This window comes from Coturnix japonica, chromosome 9, assembly GCF_001577835.2.
Source record: "Coturnix japonica isolate 7356 chromosome 9, Coturnix japonica 2.1, whole genome shotgun sequence".
Classification (NCBI taxonomy): domain Eukaryota; kingdom Metazoa; phylum Chordata; class Aves; order Galliformes; family Phasianidae; genus Coturnix; species Coturnix japonica.
In genome coordinates this window covers 2226020-2247494 of record NC_029524.1, presented here as the reverse complement: position 1 = coordinate 2247494, position 21475 = coordinate 2226020, and the positions used below count along the sequence as shown (strand labels likewise).

Sequence of the window (21475 nt, the reverse complement as noted above, 5' to 3'; positions counted from 1 at the left end):
GAGAAGTTACCACCAGTCAGAGATAGCGCCTGGAGGAGTGGCCAGATTTCACAGATGGTTAAAGGGAGTATTGTGAGAAGCAGCTGAACTTCACAGACACTAGAAGGGATTGAGAGCCATGAAGTGCAGCACTGACCACTGGAAGTGCTACTTTGTGAAAATGTTTTGCTCAGATTTGAGGGTGCTACAGAAATGCCACTGCTGATTTGAGGTGTGCAGTTTCAAATGCAGTGTAGTGTCTCCAGATTAAAGTTCGGAAACTACAGCTTCGCAGGGGAAAGCCACTGCCCAACTGGTGCCTCCAAAGCATGAAGGCTATTCTTAACAACTACACTGCTGGTCCAAGTCAAGAGGAGATGCAGATCCTTGCCAGCTACAGCTAAAGCAAAAGAGCAATCAGTAGCACAACCTCTTTCCCTTATTCAAACAGCATGAAGAGGTTTGAAGCTGTATCCTTAACGCTAATAAGCTGCACAGAGTTATTGAAGAAATCACCTTTTTAAAGGAACGCGTCAACTACTTGCTCTGTGAGTCAGCAGAACAAATTTACAAACTTTGAGTTTTTCCAGCAGCTCTACTATGGGGAAAAAAATAGTCTAAACCACAATGCCAGGATTTAATGAGCATTTCAACACTATATGGCGGTCTCGTCTGTTTTTCTTGGACACTGATGGCAAAACAGTAAAACAACTATTTCTAGTTGTTTGAGTGAGAGTGGGAGGACGTCTAGTCTCATTTGCAGCCTGGTGTAGGAAAAAAACATACAGCAGTTTAAAGCCCTGTTCTACCAGCATTAGGAAAGTGCTACTGTTGCAGGAATCAGGTGGCCCCCTGTATCAACAATTTTTCATTTTGACCAAATCTTTCAATTACTTTATTTTTATTTCAAAGTTATCATGAAGAATCTCTCATACAAGAAACAAACTCCAAGATTAACTCAATCAACCCTCTGAGCTCTTCTAAGCTGGCACAAAGAGGTAGATATGAAAAAGTCTTGCTGGGTAGAACTGAAGAATGCTGCAGAAAAATACCCTTTGAAGATGGTTGTAGCTGAAATGCCTAAAAACCTAAAATAGTAAAGGGTATGTGATTTACTAGGAATCCCATTGATGGGATTAATTCTGGGACCCAGACACTTCTGGGTTTCTTTTCTCTAACCATTGGCTAATGTCATCTGGAACATCCTTTTCCATTCTGTTTCAGATACAAAGGTCCTCAGGAATGATGTGACAACACAACCACCCTTTTAATAAGAAGAAAAGCAACATGGAAAAAAAAAATCTATTAAGATAGCCCAACACAAACTGAAAAATAAAACTACCCAAATAAGCATGTGATTCAGGATGACTGTATCCTGATTCAAGCATACAGATCAAAAGATTCTGGTTGAAAGATAAGTGACCAACAGTAAAAATTAACTAACTTTTTATAAATAAAAAATGATAGACTAAACGTGTGTTAAGCAGTACAAGACAGTACGCTCCGCTGTACACAGTAATACAAAATACTTACCCTGTCATGTAGTGTCCAACCAACATATTTTAAATAACTATCATTCAGGAAGGCATCACTGTACATTTTCATCCAGACACCAATTTCTTCAATACAGACAGCTCTAATCTCAGCAATAGCATCACTAGTAAGAAAAGAAACAAAAACAGAACAGATTACAGACACACCATTTACCTCTAATTCCCATTGCTCCAGACTTGAGCTTTTACTCAGGTTCAATGAATCTCACTAGCTAGAGCTTGTTACCATCCTCACTCACTGACCTACCTAATAACTGAATGTAAAGATATTGAGGTTATGTTTCCATGATCTCTAAAAATTCTCACTCTAGTTGACTTCTATTAATCTTTTTATTCCTCTTCAAGCAAAATTATGAATCTATGTGCCACAAACCTCTTCTCAATAATGATTTCTGAAACATTATTGCCCTGATTTCCTAAAGAGGCTTGACTCTCCCCAGGTGGAGACCCAGAATGTCAAGTAGGAAAAGTTATTTGACATAACCAAAGGACACTGGTCAAAGGGGGAAGAATGGAATTTGATTACTTGCTCCATCCAGCATACAAAAACCCTTCAAAGAAAATCTACTTTAACCTTAATTCCTGCCATTTTTTCTTGATTATTCTACATTCTGACTGTGACAGGTGATGGAAGAGGCAAAAATGCATCTCAGACAGATTTATCAGCTGCTTATTGAGGTAGGGCAGCAGGAAACTGTCTGGAGAGATCACCTAAAGAGTTCAGAGATGGAAATGACTTCAATCTGATTGGCACTTTCCTGCCTGATTGACACAGAGCATGGCATATTTACTAATAATGAACGACAGCCAAACAACGGGAAAAGGGATTGGGGCCATCTGGCCCTTCGGTAATTTCATCTTTCAGACATCTGTTACTGCAAGAAATTGCTTGTGCCATTCCAGCTGGCACTGTTTCACAACTCCAAATTTCAGCTATAATAAAAGAGTAATGTACTGAGCTGCTGTGCTGAAGAAGGTAGTGCCCAATGCTTTGCATTACATATAACTGAGAATCCCATTCTGGTGTTTGTTTTGCCTTTCTAAAAAATCTTTCAGGAAAAGTGGTAAGCACTGATTTAATCCTAAAGCAGCACCCAGAGCCCAAAACAAAAATGTAATTTATGAAAGCAATACATCTTATACTTCAAGCAAGAGAATAATTGATATGTAAGAGCAACTGTATTATTCCTAAGTCTTCAGTTCCATGAAACATGAATAAAGTGTTCTTAAACTTATGCTCAAGGTGCAAGTTCACACAGTACAGTGTAACTAAACTACTACCCATACTGTATCTGCCTACATACTTCCAATCTTCACACTGCTCCATCTCCATGTGTGTTGTACTTCATGTGATCTTCCAGACACCAAGGTGAAAACCACAGTTCATTCAGGTTGCCTGACATGTCACACAATGGCAGCATCACACATAACTAGAAGATACATTTCAGCTGCCAAGTATGAGTTTTTTCTCATTCTACGTCACATCACTGGGAGGAGACTGTACGGCAGTAACAGCTTATAACATGCATTTAAAGATTACACAAGGACTATTAGCAAATCTCTAGGCATGCCACCAGATCCCTATCACTGTGCAATGTGAAACACACTGCTTCTGCCAGCTTCCAAACAGAACCACTGTAACTGGTCTGTCTAAGCTCCCTGACGACAGCTGTGCTATAACCTTAGAAACTGGAAGGTAACTGTCAACACACAGTGTAGATAAGCTGCATTACAAGCAGAATAAGTTGTTAAATAAGCTGTTCCTACCAGGGAATTCTCAAGCAGATTTTAAATGCTGTAAGGGAAAAATGTACTAAATAAATTACTACATCCAAGGCTCTGCACTATGAAAATTGCATTTGTTACAGGGAATGCAGCGACAATGAAGAGCAGTTATTTCACCACCTTATAAATTTGATAACTGAAACATTCTGGAAGGATTTTACGGCAAGCTCAGGAAGAACTCGACTGTCAACAGCTATTTAATCATGCAGCACAGCCAGACAATATCAGGAAAATTCATCTTTTCCATAAGACTGCATTTGAGCCTTCCAAGGCAGACAGTGAAAAACCGATCCTCCATTCCAATACTTCTCAGGGCCTGCTAGGCACTATACATTTTCACCCCATGAAAGAAAAAAAAAGACAGACTGACAGGAAGAATAAAGCAATTCAATTAATTATAGATTTATCATCAAAAAGTTAAAATCCTCAGTATAGCAGCACATGAGAAAGAAATTCATGCATGAGGCACAGAAAACCAGCAGAACAGCCTCAAGCAGCCAGAGAGACAGGACAACTCAATATGCACCAGCCTCCGATTCTGCCACCATCTTTCAGGTAATGGCATTACCAAAAAGGAACTTCCACCTTTTTGTAGGAATACCTGACACAGATATTCCTGCTCTTAGTAACATTGCTCCCATGACATAACTTGGTTTGTCAAGGCTGGCCCACAAAGTTTAGGACAAACCATAGCAAACACTGTTAGGAAACAGGTTGTACTCGTTGTCCAACAATGATGTTCAGAGAAGAAGCCGATGAAAGTGCCACCAGAGCACATATATTTCATGCCAAATTACATCTGAGCATTTTGATTAATGTCAAGAGCTTTTAAGACACTGAAACAAAGAGCCTATAATGGATAATTAGGATATTTCAGGTAGAGACAGGTATGCTCCTCAGGCTCTTGCTGGTGTGGCTGCTTATTACACTTACTGGTTTTCCCAGTCCATTTGACCAGAAGCTGAGGTTAATGAAGAGCAAAGCTGAAGGTAAATTTAAGTTAATATGGTTGATCTGATTTGAAGAGACTCCACTGAGCTGCTCAGTCACACAAATCTCAGGATAGGCCTCTTCTAGGTTTCCTGCACACTCTTCATAATTACAATTATCCTTCTGCCCACCTTAATTACATGTTCCTCTTTGTGTGCCAAACCTCTTCTCAATTACATTTTTCATGCTCTCTGCATTTTGTCTAGAAGTTTTCATAGTTGATATTTTAAACCAGAGTTTACATCTAAAAGGTTAATTGCATAGTTAAGCATTGTTGAATTTTATCTTTTAACTGCAATAAGCCAATTAACATTTAAAAGCTGGTTTCATCAATACATTGCAGATGCAAAACAACCCTAAATCTATCCTGAAAGACAAATGTGCTCAGATAAACTTACTCCAAAACAGCATAGAATAGTCCATACCTACTGGTTTGTGCAATGCTAGAATGAACACAGCATACACATGCACATGAATAACTTGATGTGCCTTTCTACTCACAAGACTGAGCATATCAATTATTGGGGAAAAAAAAAGTGATGTGATAAGATTACAATTACTTGTTAATGCTCTTGTTACAAACATCCAGAACAATTACTAACCAAGACTACATGCTAATTGGAATGAAGGCTTTTCAGTGCCTTAAAGTAGTTTCTAAAGAGGGGAAAAAAGCTTAAAGTCATAGCTGTGGGTAATGTGTATATTATGGAAACATCAGAAATCTGCTGTTTACACTTGATATATATGAAAGGAAATGGAAGACAGAGGTACCCAGCAACCAAATTCACCTTGTTACAATACATAGTACACAGGATTTTTCTTAAGATATGTAATATTTATGCTCCCACTGTAAACAGCTTTTCTTTTAGGAGACACGGAGTGAAATGGCATGTCTTCCACAACTCCTTAAAGCTGTTTTACTGAATTAATATAAAGTCTTAGGGATAGAGACACTATGCAAATTCTAGGGGGTAACTCTTAAGATTTTCTTCAAGGACTTCAATTACTTTGATACTGCTTTTGTGACACCTAGAACATGAGAAGAAAACTCAGACATTGCCTTTGGCATTAATTATGATTACACACTGCTAGCAAAGCATACTGTAGCACACAGTTTCTTACCGGTATCTATGAACAAATATGCCCTTAAAAATAGAGTTCATCATATTTTCGATTTCATCTTGATTTTCTTGTAGCTGTAAAATAAATAAATAAAAGATCACTGCTCATTACCATTTAATACTCTGCAATTAGTTACTGGGAAGCATAAGGAGACCACAAGAGAGCACTTAATTCAAGGTATTAGTAGTTTAGTCATTTTTGACTTTTCCAGCCTGCATTGTGTGCATTTGCATACATACGTATACAGGACCCTAATGGAAGAAAGTTAACATTCACCACAAACACCAATGAATTCAGTTTCAAATTAGTCCTTTGAGGTCATCACCCTTTTTTTTGCTATGGACATTCAGGCTGTAGACACCATGTGCTCAGTAATGTCAGCAGTACAGCAGTCAGACAGAACTGTGTAAGAATGGCAGCTCAGAAATGAAGCTGGTTACTGAACAGCTATGGACCAGGAAGTCCCCCTTGAAAATCTGGATGTCCTACTTAAGGAAAGTACTTCAGCATGTGTTCCATCTCAAGCATGAGAGTAAGCTGCTTTAACTTCATTGCCCACAGCAATCCAATGTCTGAATGAGGAAGCATTCCAGGGTCAGAGCACAGGCACTTAAAACACTGCTGACACCCAGCCCCAAATATTACACTGCAGAACAACCAAACACCAAAACAAAGCAGCACTTCGAGTAGTAAAAATGTTTTTTTAAAAATCCTTAATAGCTCCTCTCTAATATGTATGCACTTATTTAGTACTACCAAAAGATTTCTTTGTGTCAATGGATCTGTTAACAAATCCTTAAACAACACCTTGGAATCAATTAAAGAACTCTCATACCATCAGCTTTTGTGCTAACCTACATAAAGATGACTTGATTACACCAAGATGCAGCTTTGTTAAGGAAGATGATGGTAATTTTATATGACCAGCTTTTGGAGTAGAACTGCTACAACACTCAAAGCCAGCTTTCCTCCACCAAGGTGTTTCTGGATGTCAAAGCATAATATAACATGAATGTTAATTTAAAAAATCTTCATATTTTCAGTATAAAAACCACAACTGAGCCTTGGTAGTACTGCAATATGCACGAAATCATAAAACCCATAATTGTGGACACAAACATTTAGCATAGAAAATACCTTAAAGCCTGAGGCACAATTACTAGCAGCTGTTTTGACTTCCTGGATAGCACGGGCTCCGAAACACTTTCCTCTAAGGGTTTATACTTTACAAGCCATGTTTATAAATATTTCTACACTACCCTCCAGATAAGATCTTGCAATATACAGAAATCTGGAAGGCTTCATTTACTACAACAAAGGGAGGTGCAGCCTCAATTTTGCAAATGGGAAAACTCAAATTAGGGGGAGGTTTTGACTAAACTATCAAATACCTGAGAAATGAATTAACTTCGTAGTAAGAAGGATTACATAGAAGTAAGGCACTAGTGTAAGCAAATGGAAGTCAGCATCAGCGCCCACTTTTGCACGCTCACCAATGAAGGTGTAGCTTCTCACTGCAATAAGGTGAGCTTCTATAGAATTGGGGCTGCGATGGTCAGCGAAGATTCCCAACCTGCCCAATTCCTGCAGAATCTTGTGTGTTCTAACACTTCAAAAATACAATAGCCAGGTCTATTTCAGCATCAATATTGTTAACTCTCACTAATTTCCATAACAGCGACTAGTTCTTATCATTTTAGCTTTTCTAGGTCATGCACCTGAATTTGAATGCTTAATCCAGAGAGAGAACTGCCTTACCATTCCTGCTCATACAACTGCAAAAGTAATTTAACATTATCCCTCTCAAATCTAAGCAAAATTAATGGAAACGTTCTCCTGTTGACTCTGCAAGCGTTTTGGGAGACTCAAAAACCACATGTATGAGAAGTGTAAACTTGAATTACTACTGGCAGCAATTAAAGCACAACTATTTGTGTTTGTGGCACTTTATATTACTAACCTCAACCAGTTTGAAAATCTCATTGACAAGAGCAGACCTTCAAGCCCTGCCTTCACATCAGATATGTAGAAAAGGACATGAGAATGAAACACATCAGAGAAAGCATCCCATTTTTCTGCTGCTAATTAATTTCCCACACTGAGATTGCGAACTGCCCATGAATATCTTCAAAAGGATTAATGTATGCTGATGAAGGTGCTTAGGAGCTTTTATTACGATGGCACTGCATCAAAAGAATCAACAGAGGAAGTGCTGGCACAGAAATAGTACTGTAAATTCAGTGCATTTAAGCACAGGAAATAAACAGGACTATGCTATGAATTCTCATACAGGGTCATTATGCCATTTAACCTCATGATTCCTTTTCATTCTGTTTGCTCTCCTACATTTACTACCACACATACTCAGTTATCACCCCTCTTCTCTGGCTTGCTCCTATGCAAAGTTTTTATTAGATTTCAGGAGCAAAGAAAAGAAAGATGTGTTAAGATGTAAAGGCTGCCAGACATTTAACCTTATTCTTCATTCAGGCTTTCACTGCCCTGTGCATCAGTGCTGCAAGATCTCCCCAGAGCAGTTATATGCTGCATCTCCAAAAGCCATTGAAAAGAAATGTTGATGAACAAGTACAAAGGATGGCCACAGGCACCGAGGTAGATACTGAATCGAGTTTGTGTGCCTAAATAGCTACTTGGTCCTCTGGAAAATTCAAGCTATAATGAAAAGACGTGGGATAAAAACTGTTTACCAGCTGTTTTAGCCAACTCTGCTTCTGAGACGCTTTAAAACTGCCACACTTCATTTTGAATGTTTGCCTTTAGTTTCATCAAGTGATTCTCATGTTTATTAATTCACTATTTTCAAGAACTATACAATCAAGAGAAAATTGTGCTGTGGATCACAGGGTTAAAATACAACTACAAATGTGTAATTGTAATTATACCCCCTTTGAAGTCAAAAGTTATACGTAAAAGAATCCAACTATGCAGGTAGGGAACCCAGACATCCTTCATCTCCCACAGAGTAAAACAGTGGTAAAAGAGATGCATTCAAAACCAATTTATAAAAATAATAAATTTAAATCTCAGTCAGGAGTTTTGCATGACATCTTTACAGATTGTGGCTGTTTCCACAACCACATTCTTATTCTTATCATTTCTAGATTTTTTAATTTAACTCTAGAAGTGAATTTCCTAGGATGTATTTTATTTAGTGATGATTACAGCATCCTTGTAATGGTTTTGATCACCTAATGGTAGTGTGATATTTGCTAAAAGTGACTTTAATGTTTTCCTAGCTTCTCCTTCTAGAGTCCAAGCGCTATAGCCCTGACTCTGGTGTTTTTCAAAAGCAGTAACAAAGAGAAGTGATAACAAGACACTACACAATAATCACAGTGCTTAACGGGGAAAATGAACAGCACGTTGGAATACAAGAGACTCTTTTCAAAACCATTTTGCTTAACTGCAATACGTTACTACATACAACTCAAGACAAGTTTTCCTCCTGCCTGGTCACCTATATGAGACAGAAAATAGAAATTATCTCCTGTAAGCAGAACAGTGCACAAACTCAACTGTACATGGTGATATACAGTTTAGAAGCGTGACCCTTGTAGCATGCTTGAGATCAAACACCACAGCAGAACTAATCCCTCATTTCTCACAAGTGAAGTCATGAATCAGCCCAGACTTTCTGTTGGAGGGAACACCCATGAGCCAGGAAAAAAAGAACACCTTTTCACTTGCCTCTTTTCTTTTTTGAAGCAGCAGCTCCAGTCTTTCATTAGCTCTCTTGCCAATCATTTTGTTTCTCTCAGCTTCGTACTGCCTCTGTGTATTATCCTGATGAATGCTCAGGTTTAAGGCAACATTCACAAGAGCAGTCATAAGCTTCATAGCTGCAAAAGCAAAAGACAGAATATGACTCTCAACCTGCAGTCAGAGCTCAAAAATATTGCCTCAAGCAGATCCATACTCACAGAAAATAACCATCCTGACCCTGATACAGAACCATCTGGATAGGCACTTCCCACCCAAGCAATACCCGGGTCATTCGGCTGACCTAAAGATCAGAAATCAGAGTATATGTACCAAATTGAGCTCCAGGTGATGTTATTTACCTTTTCTGCAAGTTCTAAGTGCATAATATCATAAAGCAAGAATATGGATCCATGGGATCAGTGTATATCATGAAGCCAGTTACTGTGGGTTACAGGCATTTCTCTACTGAGAAGTATCATTACAGATGCCTCCACATTAAGGGTAACTCTTAACGACTGAGAATTAATGAATTTACAGAGGACCCACAGCAATACATCTCTGAAACATAATCTGACCCTGCTTTAAAGCCAGGTATATGATTGTATAAATATATGATTAGAACTTCAAGTGCCCTTTTATTCACATTTGCAAACCTTCTGGATACAACATCATTAACACATATTTTTCCATCTTAATTCAGCTTTAAAAAAAATACATTAGTAAGTGTCTGTCCCATGTTCTGTGTGGGTACGTGGCATATCACAGTTTACAACACTGAAAACAGAAGGAAAAATTTAACAATCACATTCTCTCTGGCTCGATATACAGCACTGTCCTCAAGATCAACAAGCAACTATATGAATGGAGAGGTGAAACGGTTCATATGGTTAACTCATTTATCCATTGCTTAAAGCCATTAAGTCCAGAAGTACCCACACAAACTTCTTACCTTAGTTTCTTGCTATAATGAATAATTTCTCATTCAAATCGACTAGCACAAGGAAAATTGAAAACAAAGACCTCAGAAAGTATAAATGAAATTCTAAAAGATATTTGTGATTACTTATCAAGACTGAGCTTCACTGCATCATGATGACCTCTTCTTTGCAGGACAACAGTATAATCTAACATGCCTAAGGGAAAATCTAGCTAGCCTAAGGGAAAATTGCAGAATCAAAACAAAGCTCCCATTGTTAATACATAAAAATAAGCAAGTGTATGGCATATTAACTGATTATGCCTCCCAAGCAAGAAGCCAACACTGCATTAAATAACTGAAGCCTTGGAATTTGCTCATCCTCACTTATAGTTGCTGTTCTGTAGCCAGAAACTACTTCTTCTATATAGGCATGGTTCTTGGGTAACATCTCTAATATACGCTGCCATTTCCTCTTCCTAATAAAACCTCTCACACCTTTCAAACATTTGCCCACATAAGGATGAACCAATCAATTTAAGAGACCAAGACTGTAAGAGATGTTCCAGAAGTAATTCCTTATTTTTATATGTTGGCTGGTGGCATCAGAGGCGGACATCAGTGGTATGGCAGCAGAAGTTGAGCCTTCCCATCAATATCCCACTACATGTTGTTGCTGTGTGACAGACAGATGCAGAGGGACAGTCTGACACAGTGGAGTTTGACAATGAAGTGTGTATGAAGTAAAAGCGTGGAAGTGAATTCTTCCATGTAGAAAAATGGCATTACTTTCACATTACATTGTATATCTAGCACGTATTAGCATTATCCTCTCTCCATGATCTCTCTTGCAACTAGCGAATCACGTGAAATTTAAGATCAGTATCCAGTATAAGCTGGAGACAGATCCAGTCTCCATCTCAGATTAAATAACTGGCACAGATTTTCAGCAGCGTTCCAAGAATATGCATTTCAGCATGAGACTGATAGAAAGATATCACCTGATAGGACTAGTTTTAGGTATCTGTATCTAAGTTAGGAATTGTAGTATTAATTTACAACTGGAGAAATACAGGGACTTCTACACAGCAATTCATCCACATTATTGGAGACTTTTAATGTACGTCAGATGAAATACACTCTATGAAGCCTATTTCTGTCTAATAATATAACCAGTCTGACTCAGATGGAGGCAGCTGTGTTGAAAAGTGAAGCATGGCCAAAGGTAGAAACTAGTGAGAGATAGAATTTTGGTCCAACATTCCCAACACTATGTTTCTCAAGAGTGAAGGCACAGAATTGTATTGACACTTAAAATAAGTTTGTGCTCTGAAATGAGAAACTACTAAGGCATACAACAAATGAGCAATTAATAAATACAAGACACAAGCATGTCACTTCTGATTCAAAGGATTCACTGAAGTCCCCTGGATTTGACAGGAACCTGAGGCTGATCTATTCTCTTACAAAAAGAACAGTGTACACTAAGTACTGTTACCATGCACACGGTGCTTGGATTTGATCAGCCTTTCCACAGTTCTCAGTGCTTGTCAAATTCCACCAGTATCAAAATTAGCAGTAATTCTCAAAGCAAGTAAATAGTAATAACTTCTTTGAAAACACCCTTTGCACCATTTCACTTACCAGCTAATGTACTGGTGTGCCTGAAAGCCCGGACCTGGGAATCTGACAAACCAGTCAGAAGAGAGATGACCGTGTCCATCATGTACTCATCATAGATGATGCTATATTGACACTGTCGAATGAGCACTCCAATGAACTCACAAAAGTTGGATCGAAACTTCTTCCACTGTGGCCCAGGCATGGTAAGGGGGTAATCACCACTGTCCTGAAGAATGAGAAAATGAATACTCTCAATGAACACTGACCAAGTTTCTAAGTTAAACAGTTTATTTTTCTCCCAGCCAACGCAGAACAAACAATAACAACAATTAATTCTCCAATAAATAAAGAACCTCGTAGGCATGAAATCGCTTTTTAAGAGATTTGATTATAATTGCGCTATGCTTGCTTTATTAGCTATACATTGTCCAAAACATGCATCCAGACAACCTTTTCCTTATATCCTGAGCTAGGAAATGGAGGTAAAGGATGACAAAGGAAAACTTTGAAGTATTTAAGTTCAAAATCTAAAGAAATTACTGTGTGGCTGAACATTTGTACCATCATCCACTCTCCACTTCCACCCCAGGTTAATATTCCCATCATCTGGCTGCCTCTCCCCACAAAATATACTTTACTCAACTTTGCATCTGATATCTTATCAGAAACTAAGCATTGTCCTTATTTGATCTTACAAACTTTTCCCTTTTCCTTGCAGTTAAACCTACCGTCTGAAAAAAGCAATGGATTTTTATCAAGCTTAACTTCTTTCCAAGATTAATTTCACAATACTGCATCGCAGTGAGACTGCCCTCTCCTATTAGAAAATTCATGAACTCCTAGGGCACCTGATTTGAAAGTCAATTCCAGATTTATTTAAAACATTAAGGTGCTAACGTTCCACCCTGGATCTCTCCCCAAAGATGGGAAGTCAGCATCATCAAAGTTAAAACCATCTCTACTTATTAATTCTGTGTTTTCATGGAGAACAAGCAGTTCTGTTACCCAACCAGGCAAAGCCAGTAACTTAAAAGAAAGAACTTGTAACCAAATACCCTTTAACTTGGGCTTAACAGAAGATGCTCTACAGCAGCAAAAAAAATCCCACAAACAAACTGAACTCAAAGAAAAAAAGTAGGCAAATATTAGAAAAAGACAATTGTAAGGTGGCTTTAATGAGCCCAGTTTCTCCATCGCTTCAATGCCAAAAGGCAGCTCTCATATAGACAGACTTGGCTACGCTCTCTCAGAACATGCAATGGGAGTCTGCTCCATGATTTTTTGTGATAGTACAATTAAGCCTTTAACACATCAGACCACAAACTTTTCACTATTGTTATTTCAGCATCCAAGTCCTACTCAATTCACAATGCTGACTTTTCAAGACAAATAACTGTAACTACCCTTTCAAATTATTTTATTACTTTTTTCCATTATTATTCTTTCTAAAGCTAATACTGGCCTCTCTGATTTTCATCCTGCAGTTTAAATTGCTGCTTCGCTTGTTGGTGCAATTTCTTATGCAGAAACAATGCTTACCACTGGTTTCTTGCCCACTGTGTTTTTATTTTACAACCAAGGCATACCATAACGTATTTCATAATGCTTAAAGCTATTGAACATTTGTATGCTATTTGTAGAATACATACTAACATGACTGCATACTATTTGTATACCTTACCTCATCAAATTCTTCTGTCATTTTCCTTATTATTTCTGCATTTTGCATGTTCCTGAACATTTCAATTCTTACAGTACCTGTGGTGTAATAAAGGAACAAAAGAAATTAACACAACTCATGTTTTGATATCAAAATATCAATATCAAAGTCTTTCTGCTGCTAAACATACAGATCAATAACACATACGAAAGACTATATAATGCAATGATAGTAGAAACACTTTGAACAAATGTGCTTTTTGAAGAAACAGATATAACAATCTGAGCAGAAATTAACAAGATTTACTCTTCAAAATTAATTATGCACAATACAGAAGCAACTAAAAAGTAATGCATCAGAATAAAGAAAATAGCTTCACAACACACCATCGTGTTAGTAACTAAACACTGTGATAAATGGTTGGAGATTCGGACAAGACAACAGATGGAACTTCTATTTCTTGTTTCTGTGCAATATATATTTTTTAATTAATCACCATCTTTTTGTCATTTGACAATTGTCTTTTGCTAATGGAGGAAAGGCACAAAACTTAAGTAAACCACAGAGCTACAGCCCAACCTTGCTGGCAGTACAAAGTCTTGCTACTGCTACACAAAATTCTATTGGATTAACAGTCCACTGCATGGCTCCAAAAATTCAAACCACACTAACAGCTAACAGCATTAATCCCTGTACAAAGGTAAGATAAAGGTAATTATACCAACCGTTATGGGAATGTTTTAATTCCACTATGTTTTTTTCTTGAAAAATGAGCATTAGAAACATACAGAGTTCAAAGTATGTCAGCCCAGTTAGAGCTCACCCATCTTCTACATTGTATTTTTCATAGTCCTGATACAAATTTTACTAATTCTATTGAAGGTTATGAACAGAAGTCATAACTAAATAGTTTCTATACAATATATAACCATGTTACTTTGTTGGACAAAGGTAAAAACACTGTAACAAAAGCTCTTTGTTAATGCATTTCACTCCATACAAGTATCCCTTCAGTTTAATGTAATTCCAATGTGGTATCTTTTCTCCTGAGGGTATGGAATGTAATTATACTGCGGTCACTATTACTTAGGGCCTCAGGTATTTCTAGTTTTTAAGTGACCTCCTGCTACTTATGTTACATAACAGCCAAGTATCATTTTTTCTTGAATAACTTCTTTAATGCAATTGGTTTCAAGAGTGACTACTTTAAACACCGATTTATTCTTTTTAATAGCATCGCTGCAATGTGATACATTTATGACTAGATCTATTTATCCCTGCTTCCTTAATTGTACAACTTTGCGGATGCAGTAAGAGCTCACACAGAAAGCTGATGGCTGGTATAAGGTGCAACTCCCGTGTCACTATCAGACAACAAATTGCAAGTACTTCACCACAACTGCAGAAACCTGTAAGCTGCCTGCTACACTGGCACAGGGGGGAAGCTGCAGCCACAGGACTACAGATCACAGGCATCTTCTCTGAATCGCAGAAAGGCATTTTAAATTCCTCAACTAGAACAGAAAGAACTTCATCTATCTCCCAGGCACCTGGGGATTTCTACTGATCACCATGCAGAGGTATTACAGTGAAGGTGTGTTCAGACTCCAGACACATTTCCCAAATAAGCATTGGCCCGGCTCCCTGTGGGCATGGGGTAGAGGCATGCAGAGGATAAAAGATGCTCCTGACAGCTCCTAGGGGTGCCAGAGTGGACAAGAGCACATGGAAGTGAAAAAAGCTCGCTGTCTTCAGAACATATACTTTAAATGAGAAGAGCAACCCAGCTATTCTAGAAAGCTTCACAGAAGAAAGGTAACAAAAAATATGAAAGCTGGCAATTCCAGCACCTATATAAGAAAGGGAAGTTTATACAACAGAAATAAGGCTGTGGCAGGAGTGGTGCTCCACCTCTAATAGCCTACAGTCATTTAATCACTACTAATGAAAACAAACTGCTCACTACAAAATAGACTCCTGAAATCCAAACTCCTGACAGCTGGCAACAAATTACATCCTATGAACAACAGTGAGGTTTCATCTCCACTACCTCCATTCAGGGAAGGTACAAAGACAGCATCATCAAGGTAAGTTCAATAAAGATCTTGCAAGAATGAACAGTGACTACTCGATATCTGGGTGGGCAACACTTCTTTCCCCCAGTATCATGCAATGTGCATTTCCTACACCTTTCTCACCATTTACATTATAAGACAGAAACAATCCATTTTCACAATGTCCATAATGAGCATCTTTTTATATCACCTCAAAAGCATTAATGACAAACCTCTGTATGAGAGGGAATTAAAAAAGGACCTATCAAACTATATATTATTTCTCATGACTCAGCCTAAGTTACATGTACTTCTGGAACATTTCAATGACTATTCCCAAAAAAGAAGAGCCTGAAACTAACCAGAAATTACATACATTGTTTTTTTTAAAATCTATTTTCTGTGAGTTGAATTCTGTCCCATAGGAATATTAATGTAGATCTTACTAGATTGGAATAAATGTGTATTAATCATTAATCTAAATGGAAACTGTACTGGGTCTGTTGAAGTATATCCAATTATATGCACCCTAAATCCTAACTTTCCATTCACTTCCGAGCTTGAATACTTTAATCAAGCCAGAAATCAGGGCTCTAGAAAGAAGACAGCCTAAATAAATGAATGTTAACTTCTGCGGCACACCCAAGGATTGAAGATGCTTTTACTGACGTATTGCCCAATTACTTGTGCTGAATCCTCTCTATGTTGCCCAGCTTCTGCTGCCAATGAAATAGCATTTAAAAGCCATTACTGTCCTAAAAGACACAGCCCAATTTGTCCTTACAACAGTTTCAGATGACAGACAGGTACTGAGTGAAACAGCAAGGATTCCAATGGAAAAAAAATAACCAAATCACCTCCTCATACAATTAAAACCTTTTCAATCAGAGAATCAGAGGCAATTACTAGAAAGAATTCTAGCAGCTCATTTATGTTTACCATCCTAGTACAAAACAGAAACCAAGTACCTAATGTGTCAATTCCCAAATCACATTCAAATGTATTCTTAGAAATTTCCCTGCAAAGTTTAGACTTTACCATTCAACCGAAACACACAAGGAAAGTGTATTCTCTTGTTGTCTAACTCCCACTTACCCCTTTGCTTACCACAGCATCGCTGTGTTGCACTTCATTTTCCTCACTGTATGCATAATTCTACAATTCTTGAATATTTACCTTTAATTACTTCTCACTCTTTTGATCTTTCTCACACATTTGATTTTCAGACCACTGCATAGCATATGAATCAAATATGCTGCTCATTTACTATAGCCCCTATTCTTCTTTTGCTTTAGGTCATTTTGTACTTGACTGTTAACTACCCTTTTTAAGAGCCTTCATTCTTTTCTCTTGGTTGTATTTCCCATGCAAACTTGCACTATTATGTTCTTAGTATGTTCCCATCCTCTTTTGAAGAACATCACAATTATTTTGCTCTTTACTTCATGTTATAGATGACTGTACTAACCCCACTGAGAGCCACGAGCAGTACGAGAAGCATATGAAAAGAACAAACTTCCAACAGACAGAAGAGAAAGTAACAAATATAAGTTTTTAATCATTATTGTGAAGAAATAGTTGAGAAGGGACATTTTTCCACATAAAACCCGAGAAAAATTTGCAACAAAACCCAGTTTCTAGAATGGAGGGAACTCTGGTCATTACGGTCCTTTCCATTTGTAAAACCCTTTTGTGCTCTGTCCTCCCAAAGCCTGACTGCCACCTACAGTTCCTACTCTGCTCTCATTACATGGCCAATAAAGGCGTGTATGCGTAACATACACAGTAATTGACTGAGACAGTGAGAGGTATATTCAAAGGGACCACTACTACAGCATTTCTAATTCTGCATCCTCCACAACACATGGCACAGAAACCTGTTACTGTTCTGGTTTATGTAACTTTAGCATAGGCAAGAATCAGCTTCTGCTGATATTTCAAAACCAAATTTGGCCTTAAAGAAGATACTCAGTATGTTTACTAAAGTTTACTAAATAGGAAGCTGACTTAAACCAATCAGTAACATCAACAGAGAGCATAGCTGTACACAGCCCTCAATACAAGAGGTCAAAAGTGCTAATTAACATGGGAGGACTTATTAATCTTTTGACTGCCGTGGGCTTCACTGCACTAGAAGTAGAATTTGAGTACAATACAGCAATTATTACTGCTATTTCCAATTCAATGATAGTTGTTTCACTGTTAGTGTGAACAATCCTATGTCACACTTTGAAGCTCAAAGTTCTGCATAAGATTACAAAGCTGTCAATTTCACATATACAACTTGTGATTCATACAATTTGGCTTTTCAATCCCCTATATAAGTCATATTGACCAAGAGTATACCAGTGAAGATGATTGTTCTTCTAATACAGATACAGAAAGATATACACCAAAGGCACACAGAATGACTTAAAATGCTACAAAGAGGACAATGATATGCACTAATGGCAGTCCAGCCATTTCCTCTTAACTGAAAAATAACTGTATGTTTTTACTGTAAAAAGTGACAGAAATTCAGTGTTTATTGTAAAGAAATAAAACTGTGAAAATCCCAGTCTCCTATGTGGGAGAATCTGCTACTTGCTTAAAGTAATCTAAGTGTCCAAAGAATGAAAGAGGAAAAAAATACAGAACCCAGCCCTGACCCAAAGAACCACCAACCACTAAATGTGACTGTTGTGCCAGCCGAGGAGGTTACGTGCTGTAGAACAGTTGGGCCTGTTCAAGGCTTTAAGTTATTTTTGCAAAGCTGTGCTCCACAAATAGTTTGGAGCTTCCTAAGCATTAATAAGCAGTTGGAAGTCACGCACTTATGCAACACACATCCATTTTCAAGACTCCGGAATGAACTTCCTTATTGTAGTTCTTAAACAGGCTGTCATACAATAATAAAGGGTTGTGGGTTTTTTTTAGATTAAAAGATTTTAAAAAAAGAAAGGTAAAAAAAAAAAAAAAAAAAGGATCAGTTTTCAAAATGTAGGATATCTTTTTAAAGAAGGATTTTGACAGATATATGCCAAGCAGCAGATGTCAATGCTTTGAAAGGAAGGATGAATAATGGAGCAGGCAAAGTTTGCCAGTAACAAAATTAGTTAGAACAGCTAGAATTAAAGCTGGCAGCCAAGGCTGCAAAATAATTTTATAGTAACAAAACTGGTAAAATGGCAAATAATGCATTTCAGAAAAAAGGCACAGTAATTCCACAGGCTGCTACTAGAAAAAGGGGAAGACCTGCATAATTTAATGCATCCAGAAATAGCACACTTCATGTATTCAAGCCTTAAACTTGCTGAGGAGGTTTCCTGTATAAAAAAATTTAAGTCAGATAATTCTGTTTTGGCACAGTTTCACAGTATTTGCCTTTGGAAATGATAAGCTGCTTTTCATCTTGTTAATGTCACCGCCTTTGAATAAAAGAAGTCACATAATTAATAACTAAAGCCACACAACTTGCAGTGTAGTATTTGTACTGAATGACTTAACAAAATGGATGCTTTGGTAGCTAGACACAATAATTCTCAGAAGGCATCCACCTTTCTGTCAGATCACAGCAGACCTGAACAACAGTAAATGACACAAACATGAGCAAAAGCTCTGGAGCCTTTGCTACCCCAAAGGCAGTGCTTTGTTCCTAATAATGTCTTAATGCTTTTGCACTCAGTGGAAGCATCCTCAGCTACAGCCCTCCAGCAGCTGTGTCCTGCCCTGCACTGCCTTACCTCACAGTGACTGAGCAGCCAGTGATCAAGGAGAAGGGAAAGCACTGGCTCCAATGCATTCCTGGGTTTAAACTCCTGAAACTTTCCACCTGCTTACTGCTGGTTCTACAACTGATTTATTTGTTTTTTCAAGACACTATTCATTCTTGCAGTTTCCCATGTTTGTGCTCTTTTGCTAAGAGAAACACTTCATGCTGACCTGATGAAGCAGAAAATAACATTAAGTACTCAGTAATCAGCTCTGGGTGTTAGGAGGTTTGCAAGGATGTGCACATGTATAAATCCATCTCGCACTGGGCAGTAGTTCAGGTTTACCCCAAGTGCAGGTTGCTAAGCCACACTAAATGTTGTACTTAATGCTGCTAGTGGATCCATCACCTCTAAATTGTTCCAAACTTTTCATACCACAGAACTGCAGCTCAGCTCTACATTCTCTAAGAAAGCAGCTCATTCTATTTTTGGAAATGCTGCCTGATCGTTCTGCAGGATAAGCTCGGGATCTCCTTACACGGAACAGGGAATATTTATTCCTCTGCTTGTCATTCTTTTCCCTGGTGCTCAGGTCTTTCTCCATGCTCTTCCAGAAGTGAGATTGTCTGAAATGCATTCAACACTCAAGATGCAGATGCAATGTAATTTTATGACAGAGTCCTTTCTTTTTAATATATACACATAAACTTGTCTATAAATTTCTGATTCTTAATTCCACCTCTCAAGACGCTACTGAGAAAAGAAGTTATATTTCCAAATCACTGGAAACAACAACAAGCGCTAGGAGTAACGCTTTGTAGCTTCCTACGTGAAACCAAACTTCAGCTTCATGGTGTAAGAAGTTACTCAAATCCAGCAACAGAAACATCATTAGCCTGGAGGAAGGGCTGAAAGCTAAGGAACAACTACTCTTTGAGAGTACTTTTATCAGGCTATTTCCATATCTAGGAGTCACCCATCAGCTGCACTGTTAACATGCAAACCCCCAAGCTTCTTCCCTCAGTAAAAAGACAGGCTCCCCCCCAAGCAGGGATCTTATCAGCAAATATACTGTATAGTTGGAAAAATACAAGGGTATAGTTGTAATTACAGAGTAAACAGATAGCCAGAGGGCATCTAAGGCAAGACTCAGCAATGCTGAGGCTTTCAGTCAAGATGGATGCTCGCCAGCATTAAGGCTTACCACAAAAACTCCACAAAGGAGCAATCTCCAAAAAGAGATGCTACTTCAGTGGTGGTCAGCCCTTAAATAGGATCTATGAGCTGCACCCCTTCTGGGAGCACAGCTGAATTACCCTCACCTGTGCTCCCACAGCTGACTCGTCACTTGCCTCAGATGGTTCATCAGAGGTTCAAGCTGTGATCAACAGTTTCCCTTACATACACAGACCTGTTTGGAAGGAGCCAGACACTTCCCAGCAGTGCCCAAGGACAGAAGACTCAGACAGTCCAAACACAAGCATATTAATAGAGATTAACACCACCAACGTTTTTGTAGCTAAGGGCTGAGTAAAAATATTACTTCAATTGCTAAAAGGCTACAAGCATAACCAAACCCACACTCACTGCACAAGTCCCACACTGCCAGGCTGGCTATCAAGGTGCTGAAAGTTCCTGCTGTGCAAACTAAAGTTTGGTAGCAGGTGTCTCATTATAACGCACACCTGAAGCATGGGGTAAAAATAGCAAAGGTCTCGAAAATACTAAATCTGTCTGATAAACCAATTTCAGCCCAAACAAACTGCTCTGTACCAGTATTTCTACTTACAATGAACCAGCACATTCTCTTTGTGCCACCTACAATATTTTGTAGCAATTACAATAAACCCAGAGTGGTTTAAAAACGCTGAATTTTCCACAAGGCAAAAAAAAAATAGATAATATAACTAATAATAGATAAAATATAGGTATTCATTTTGAAGAATTCCCTATTTATCACTCTGAGAGTTACCAGACAGTCAAGCACTGACTGGTATCTTCCCACTTAACAGCAAAATTATTATTTAACTTAATTAATTAAATAAACGTTATTAATTAACTACATAACCAGCAGAAAGCTCACAAGCTTGAGTTATTCCATTTGATAAATGCTGCTGTGCTTCGCAAAACAAGACTGGAGACACAGCTAAGTCTAAAATATTTGTTTCTGCATTTGTTTGTATGCATTTCTATCTTTAATTATTCTGCTTAGTAACAGCTGAGCTGTTTCTTTCAAGCAAACCTGACATATCTGAAATGCTGCAGTGAATTTCACCAAAGCAGGTAGCTGAGCAGAAGCCAAAGACAATCTAAATCATTACCTAAGTCTGCTAAGACACCAAAAAGCCCTGAGGCCAGAGCCAGGCAGGGAAATTCAC

General features: G+C 38.1%; 1 protein-coding gene across 5 annotated transcripts in view; it reads right to left on the bottom strand.

Annotated features, from left to right (window-relative positions):
- STAG1 (stromal antigen 1) overlaps positions 1-21475 on the bottom strand; it is a 150080-nt gene that overhangs the window by 54481 nt on the left and 74124 nt on the right. For all 5 annotated transcript variants that reach the window (XM_015870971.2, XM_015870970.2, XM_032446719.1 and 2 more), the window contains 5 exons: positions 13373-13449; positions 11713-11917; positions 9138-9289; positions 5430-5503; positions 1513-1636 (listed from right to left, as the gene is read on the bottom strand). In XM_015870971.2, the coding sequence (XP_015726457.1) occupies positions 1513-1636; positions 5430-5503; positions 9138-9289; positions 11713-11917; positions 13373-13449 (632 nt within the window). The remainder of the gene's footprint in view (positions 1-1512; positions 1637-5429; positions 5504-9137; positions 9290-11712; positions 11918-13372; positions 13450-21475) is intronic.